We start from the raw sequence: 8,259 nt of genomic DNA on the forward strand, positions 1-8,259 counted from the left end.
AGTGTGGCAGGCACCTATCCGTACCGTGAGGCCAGGGCCCCTCCTCACCAAGGCAGAGCCGGGCCCTTTCCATAGCTCCGCGAAATCTCCCGTGCCGTTTGGTGGGTGCCATGTCTTCGGTGGGCTGTGGAGGCAGCGGGGAGAGCACCTCCTCCCGTTAACCTGCCCTTTGCGGTAAACCACCACCTCCTGAAGGAGACGTGTGCCTTCTGTTGAGCCACGAATCGGGTCTTCCCGCACAGGGCAGCCTGCCGGCAAAGCTCAGGAAAGCGGGCGAGAAAACAAGGCTGAGCCTGGCACGGACGCCCCACGGTGCCCAGGGAGTTTCCCAGGGGGATGCGAGTCAGAAATTCAGCCCACAGTCAGCTTGTTTCTCGCTCGCAAACACTCCAGCTCTGTAGGAAAGTTGCCGCAAATTTTCCTCTTAATTCAAAGTGGGGAGAGCGTGGCTAGTATTTGGTATCAATGTGGGAAGAGCGTGGCTAGTACTTGGTATCAGCCTGAGCAAAGAGGAGATAATTAGTCATCCCATTCATTCATCACATATTCCAACGTGGAAGGCAGATCTGGCAGCACCACAACAGCTTAAGTGGGATTTTGTTACTTAGCTGCCCATTTGGAGAGTGCTTACTGTCCCCCTTGCTATCCCAACAGCTCCTGGTGAGGGCACCAAGCACTTAACTAAATAAACAAAAGCTTCAAAACAGAAATGCCAGCTTTTAAAGCAGCTTAGCAGTAATGGAACAGCATGTTCTTGTTAATATGGTGCTCAAAATTTCATGTGGTAAAACAGCTGCCACTTTCACCTGTGAATTGGTTGCCCTTCATCCATTACTTGCACCTGAAGATACCTTGAGTACCCCTGTTAGTTATATCCAACCAGTATTCCCACCTGGGAGAGCAAGTGCTGTGTAATGGTGCCAGTTTATGTCTCCCCCATGTGTAAGTTCATCCCTTCCAGGAGACGAATCCTGCCCCAAGCACTCCTACAGGTCGAGTAAGAGCTGCCCTAAGTACACAAGGAGTGGCAGCTCAGGGTGTATTAGTGGTTTGGGCTGCATTTCTCCAGTCCAAACCATAAGAAGAAATAGCAATTCCAGTGAGGAAATAAGTAAGTGACCTGAAAATTGTCATTATTAATCAGTAGTTGCTAGTTGTGTGTGACCAATGCTCTCCCTGGGCCACAAATATGGGTGCGTGTGTAGGAGACGCATCTGTATGGGAGAACGTATAGGAGAGGGCAAAGAAGAAGAAATACATGCAGGTAAAGGAAATGGCTGACTATCTTTTCCCAGATAATTGGTATAACAGAAGGTGGGGTAGAGGCTTAATTATAGTTTGGTCACCAGATTTTTCAATGAGCAAAAGGAAAGCAAACTCCTTAAAAAAAAAACCAACCCAAAATACAATGGCTTGAAGGGTTTCACCTACCCTAAACTCCTACCATAGTACAGAGCAGCTTTGCAATAGCTATAAATTGCAGTGACAGTGAGGGAGTCGCTGTTTGAAGTGTCTGTCATGAGGCTTCAGAGCTAACTCCCGCTTATGCCAAGTGCTCGTTTGTAATTCGTGTGTCATAATTATTATCGACTGTGCAGTAACAACCTCTGTTACATTGGAAAGTTGATTGGAGTCACAGAATCGTTCTTTCTGATCTTGAAATTTATGAAGACAGCTACATTGACTCATACCCAGGAGTTTTCTGCAGTTGCTATCATCACTGAAAATTATTATTCCTCTTTTTTTTTTTTAACCTGAAAGCATGAGTTCTGTGAGAATTGCTTGGGCCCCTCAAAGAGCAGACAGGCCAGTTACGAGATGCTCAGGGTTCGAGTCAGTACTGCACCAGGACTACCTGGAAAGTAACAGCATTTATATATATTAAATGTCAGCGAGAAAACACAGAATCTGTGCCATATATCACCTACCCTGTAGGCCTCTTAGGCTGATTTACACCCTTAATTGGTAAGCAAGCCCTCTTTTCCACTGGGGGTTTTTACTCCATGCTAAACGCTTGTCGACTAACTTATATCAATGGTTCTTGGAGCAGAAACAAGAAGTCCTCCCTTGTCTCCTGTGTATCCATCTCTAACGGACAGCTTCACTATTACAAGTGCTAAACCTGCTGTCTTTCTTCAGGCTCATCTCAGGCCAATGAATTATCATTTATTTGCTGTGTGGTTGGATATAAGAGATGAGCGGGTGGGAGGGGACTGATGATACGTATGAAAAGTCCCCCTTAAGTGGTATATGCACTATATTTACAAGAAACACCCTGCCCTAATCTTTTTTTTTTTCCTTTGGTGGGAATGGGAGGGGAGCTCCGATTTGGGACTTTGAATCTCAGGGATTCAGAATGACTCTTGTTCTCAAGTTTGAGTGAGTGCTGGAGAGGGGAGAGAGGAGGGGATTTCTTGTGATTTTCCCCCATCCTCAGTTTTTTTTTTCTCAGAAGGCAGTGGTGGGCAGCCATTACATGCTGAGCATCACTGCATTTGGTAGTGCAGATGGAGCTCCTCTGAGCTCCTCCGTTCAGCCTGGTGCTGGATATCATCAGTCTTTCTTCTGGCTCTTCAACGTTAGACGCCTTTCTTCCCCGAAAGCCCAGCAGCAGACTGGAGGCATGCTGCCCACCGCACCCACAGTCCTGCTTAAAAGCGGTGGCTCATCCTTGATGGCACTGTGGCAAAAAGCGGCTGCCACCATCTTGTCATTCCCCTGTCAAAGAGCGCGTCCCCTCGTCCAGCTCTTTGAAATGAAAATAAATGCCAAAGTAAATGAGGCCTGACAGCATTTGCCACGAGCCCCCTCCTAGTTTATTAAAATGTATACGCTGGTGTGAACAAGATGCCCACGCTTGTCAGCCAAACAAACAAAAAAGCCTGTCTTCAAAAGCTTATTATTTCTTTGACTTGCCCCAATGCTTAATCTAATCTACTGGCTGTCTGCATCGTTATTGCCATCCTCCTTTGCTAAGGGTTTACAACGCAGAGTGCAAATTGGTTAAGATCTGCACCCCTCCCATCTCCCCCCCCCCCCCCCTCCCCCCCCCCCCGACGAATTCTCATGATGAGCTGATGGACCTGCAGAGGCAGGGATGCCTTCAGAGGGCAGCACCAGGCCCCTGTCCACACCTCCTCTCACTTGGCGCTGGTTATGAAGACTCGGCTCTTTTTATAAAATAATAAGTGAGGGTGCATTCAGCAGCAGGTCCTCTTATCCGTAGGGGCTGTGGAGAGGCAAGCGGAGCAGAATTAGGCCTTTGAGGGAGTGGATATTCACTTTGCAGATGTGTTCTTCCTGCATTGCTTATTTAGGGTCACCCTTAGCGGGGGAGTCTCAGAGGAAAGCAAATTTGTTCTTTGTTGCTTGTCCTGTCTCTTACCCATCTGCAAACCAGCCCGCCCTTCCTCTCGGCTGTGCCCGGGACAGCCAGCATCCCTCACCGGGGTGTGCATTGGCACGCTGCGGTGCATCTAGCTCAGGAGCTGTGCCCAGAGATACAGAGCAGCTCTGAAAGTGGGTAAGTTAATTTTGTTAATAATGCTGGAGAGGGTGTACAGGGTATTACTGCAGAAAACGTGGTTTTGGGAGGAGGAGGGAAGAACCTGTGGGCCAAGCTGGAAAGGGCTCCAGGTGCTCAGCACCCCAAAAACAGCCTCGGGCACTGCTTGTGGTGAAAGCAAGGTGTGCGTGCAGGAGATGAAGCTTTTGGGTTCGCAATAGCCGTGCCCATACTCAAATATCCCTGCAACCCGTCTCCTATCCGCCACCTTCCTGAGACTACTAATAGATATATAGTACAGGTAATAGCATAGGTAACTTGCTGAAGTTGATAAAGCCATGTTTACTTCAATATTGCAGATCTGCTCTATCCAGCAAAGCGTCTGTCAATGTAACTGGTGGAAACCAAAGAACAGAAGTGCATGGCTGCCCTGCAGGGCTCACTGCCAGCGTGCAAAGTTTCTCCAGCCGCAGGGGTGTGTGAAGTCCAAAGCGGAAGACCTAAACCAGTTCAGGTTTTTTGGGTATGCCTTTAAATTGTGAGAAATCATGGGTATCAAATGCTACCGGCGGGCTCTGCAATCACCCCTTCATAAAACAGACAATTGTGTCAAAATGCTGGCTGAGCTGTGGCTTCTGTAGCATCAAAGTGGGCTTGCATCTAACAAACAGGCAGGGCAGCCTTTAGTGAAGGGGGAAGCCACCTGTGGAAGTGGGACTAATGTCATTCTGCCATTAATGCTGGAATTTTCTTTTGCTTCAGACACAGATAATAGCAAAAACTGCCAGCCGTGTTAGCAAGCCGCCTGTGAGAAACATACTGTTAAAGCCTTGGGTGGTGGAGGTCAATCATTTAGGTCACAAGACAACAGGGGACTCTGTTATGTGGAAAAAACTATCCGTTGGCCTTTCAGGGGTTCAGCATGCAGCTGGATGCAAGTTTATCTCATCTCGTGACCTTGAAGGGAAGCAAGTAAATAGGATGGTTAAATGAACTGTAACAGATCAGCTTGCATATCTGAAGGACAATTAATAGAGTGTAACAACAGGCATAGATAGCTCTAAGGGTTGAAGGTCACACTGCAAAGGGAAAAAAAACCTGTTTCTATCTTGCTTTGTACCAGAATTGCTTGTCCAGAGACATTCCTTTCTGTGCTACTTACCGGCACTCAGTGGTGGTGTTGGGGTCCTGGTCTGAGAAATGGTGTCTGGGAAACTGGACAAGCAAACGAATTGGCAAAAAGTCATCAACTGAAAGTCTGGGCAAATAAACATCCCCCCCACCCTGAGACACAGATTTGGTAGGTACAGGGAAATCAAAGGATGGGGGACGGCTGGATTTTGTACATGTTTATGTTGCCGCGTGCTCTGGGATTAACAATGTAGGTGTGAAGGTGCATCCACGTTGCCCTTCTGATGGATCAAAAGTGATGAGAACAAAGCCTGAGTTTGTGGCTTTTCTTTTCCAGACCAAAACAACACTACCTGTTGAAAGAGGTGGGGAGGAAACGTGTGGCTTTGTCTGTGGAAAGCCTTGACTCAGTAAAGAAATTCTGCCAAGACAAAAAAAGTCTCCCTGCTGGGTGCCGGCTCACGGGAGAGGCAGGAGAAGCAGCGTGTGAGGAAAGCCTGGCCCACAGCGTTGCAGCCGCGGAGCAGTGCAGTGGGCTGGGGCAGACTGGGGTGGAAGGGCTCAGCTGAAAATAGAGAGTTGTTATGATGGGCCCCAAACAGCAAAAGGCTGAGACCGAAATAAAAAAAACTCCATGCATCAGACCTTACGTGGAGTTTGAGGCCTAAATGGAAAGGAAAATCATCTTTGTGGGCTATTGAGAGAGGCTATTAAGCAAACTTTCAACAAATTAAGCAAGGATCAAACCCTCTCAATTTTGGAAATGACTTGCAAGAAAAGGATCTCTCAAGACGGGGAAGTTTTAGGTGTCCTTAAATTAGGCTTGCGTAAATAGTCCTCCAAAGAGAGAGATGTTCAGTATGAATTACGGTGGTCAAGAAGCACTAAGGGCAGGACATCTTAATGGTAATGTGCTTTGGAAGACCCCAGCCATAAGTTTGTTTGAAAATAATGCCCCCCCACGCAAAAAAAAAAAAAAAAAAAAAAAGAATAGAAGCACTGATGATTCACTCAGAAGCAGCCATGCTTTCTGCATGAATAACTGGATGAATGTTTAATTTGTGCTTATAGTCTTGCAGGTTACGTCCTGTCTAATCCTGGAGAAAACCGTTTGTGAGCTGGGTGTCCTTGCCCTGTTACTAATAACTGTAGGTTGCAAGTGAACCCGAGGAGCTTGCTACACCAATGTGCAGGCCAGTATGCCTTCTTGCTGAAAAGACCTCAATGCTCTGACTTTTTGTTAACATTCATTGACTTTCAGGAGTTTAACTGAATTTTGCAATAGGAATCCTAGACCGCAATGGATGTAAAGGTAGTAAGTAAGTACCCTGACAAAAGCTTTTCATTGACTGAGCAAGAGGGCGAGGTCTGGCGTCCCGTGCGTGTGGGTATCTCTTCCTTCTTCCATTCCCTGTGGTGGCCTCTTCAAAGGGCATCAGCCCCACATCGTGGGGTCTGGTGGTGCCCCATTCAGCTGTATTTTCAAAGAGCAATAGGCCTTGACCACTGATTATGATTAAATTAAGAGAGAGAGTTTAGGTGCAGTACCTTTAACTGCATTTTGATGCTCACTCAGCTCTGTTATTGCAACAAGGTATGTTACTGCAGCTGTTAGAAATGAATCAAAAGGGCTTACCCTTGACGTTTTTGATAAGGACACGTGAAGGTGTTGGACGCACAGCTCTGGCTCAAAAACCTGGGGACAGTTGGACTGGACTGAGACTTTCTTTATTAGAGTTTATGATTTTTATTATTTTTTATCTTTATATTTTGTATATTTATATATGATTTATTTATAGTATACATTATATTTGTATATACTTAATACACTATAGCAATATTATTATATTACATACTTTTACTAATTTTTAAATTTGTATTTAATTTTTATGTTTATATTATATACTTTTTTTTTTAATTTAGTTTACTATCTTTATTATTACTTTATTATCCTTATCTGAGACTATTACAGCTGGACTGAGAACATATGAGTCAGAAATAGGCAGAGGTTAAAATATGGCTCCTTTGCATTCACACACTGGCTTCCACTGCTGTCTGAAAGCAGCATGCGAGGAACCAAGGAATCTGCCGTGGGCGTTCATCTCTGTCACGGTGTTTGGTGGTCTGACCTTCGCTTTCCCAACAGTACTGACTCGCCTTTCAAGATCATTGTGTTATCTACCCTTATAAAGTCTAAACTTTCCATTTCCAGGGGATCCAAACCCACACTCTGTACCTGCCTTTTTTTTTTTTAAAGGTCCGGGTGCCATAGCTGAAGCAAAACAAAAAAAAGCAGATCACTGAGTTAAATTTTAAATATTGATTCACTTTCTGAATTTTAACTAGAAGGATGAGGACAGGCACCTGCCTATATAAAGGACTTTGGCATGAAGAAACCCAAGTGTTAGCCCAAGGAGCAAGTAACCAACACCGGTCTGCAGCAGAGCAGTCAGGGCTCTGCAGAAAACAATCTTCTTTGCAGATCAGGTGAGATAAGGTAAGGTTTGTCTTGTTGCTTCCCCCCTGCCACCCCCAGCTTGTTACTTATCAGTGAGTTTCATGGAAATCAGGTTCTGCCTGGGAGGGGTAAGAAACTGAAAACTCACATTTTTGGACAGTTCATTACCAGGTTTTTAGCAAGCTATTGCTTCTGCTTTTAATAAGCTGAGAGAATGCGGGAGGTTTTTTTGTTTTTTTTTAACAAAACTGTCACTACCCAGCTCCTGAAACACCGCTCTGTTACATGTTGGCCCCTTCATTGTTGAGTGGGGTAGGTCTCCTGGACAAAAGCCACCAGAAAACAGACATATGGCCTATGAATTCATTCTGCTACAGGCTGGCACGTGTCAGGTCTGGCTGAGCCAAGTCAAACCCACTGGGACCTCAGTGAGAATCTATCATCAGCTAGGATCTTCAGGACAGGGAGTAGGCTGCAGCTAATAGGGAAATCATATTCCTGTTTCACAGTCTCCTCTTCTCACACTATTTCAGAAATTTTCCTATTCTATCTGAGAGGAAAAAAACCCCAACTAAACCCAGCCTTTCAGAGCTGTGAAACCCAAGTGCTTGTTTCAGTGGAATGAAGGGGTTCAAAGAACATGATCGCCAAAAGCCTAGACAGTGAAGCAGGGCTCCAGGCTTTGAGCGGAAAGAGTATCTTTATGATGCTGTATCTGTCTTTATCTGCTCCTCCTCCATCATAAAATAGCAAGGTAAATTCATTTTTACAATGTCACGTATTTTTTTTGAAATCAGAAAATTGCAGTCTTTTAGAGGGGATGAGAAGTGGCGATAGTAACAGCTCTGCTTAGAAAAAAAATACAAGTGAGGGTGGACTCAAGCTATGACTACTGCTACAGAATCTCTTTCTGCTTCCTTGAAGGCAAGAGGAAATGAAAAAAGAATAAGAGAAACAAGGACAGTTCTGTCTGTGGGTTGTTCGTTTTTTTCAATTGTTTGGAAACTGGAAAAGACTGCCAAAGTAGCACGAACTCTTCACAGGTTCTGAGCCCTGACAAGCTTAAAGTAACTGTTAAATGTCTGCCTCTGTGCTCAGACACATGCATTTTTATCAAGGAGGTTAGGTTTAATTGGAAAAAATTAAAACCAGTAAAGGAAAAAGA

General features: G+C 45.2%; 1 protein-coding gene across 2 annotated transcripts in view; it reads left to right on the plus strand.

Moving 5' to 3' along the window:
- Positions 1-8,259, plus strand: part of PRR5L (proline rich 5 like) — a 54,358-nt gene that overhangs the window by 45,125 nt on the left and 974 nt on the right. Inside the window, exon 9 of one of the 2 annotated variants that reach the window (XR_008234401.1) lies at positions 6,983-7,133. Coding sequence is in view for 1 of the 2 variants with exons in the window: in XM_052781896.1 (XP_052637856.1) it covers positions 6,983-6,990 (8 nt within the window). In the remaining variant the exon portion in view is untranslated. Of the gene's footprint in view, positions 1-6,982; positions 7,427-8,259 lie in introns of those variants that run through there. The other variant, XM_052781896.1, reaches the window with a different exon arrangement.

Source organism: Harpia harpyja, chromosome 3 (assembly GCF_026419915.1).
Source record: "Harpia harpyja isolate bHarHar1 chromosome 3, bHarHar1 primary haplotype, whole genome shotgun sequence".
Taxonomy (NCBI): Eukaryota; Metazoa; Chordata; class Aves; order Accipitriformes; family Accipitridae; genus Harpia; species Harpia harpyja.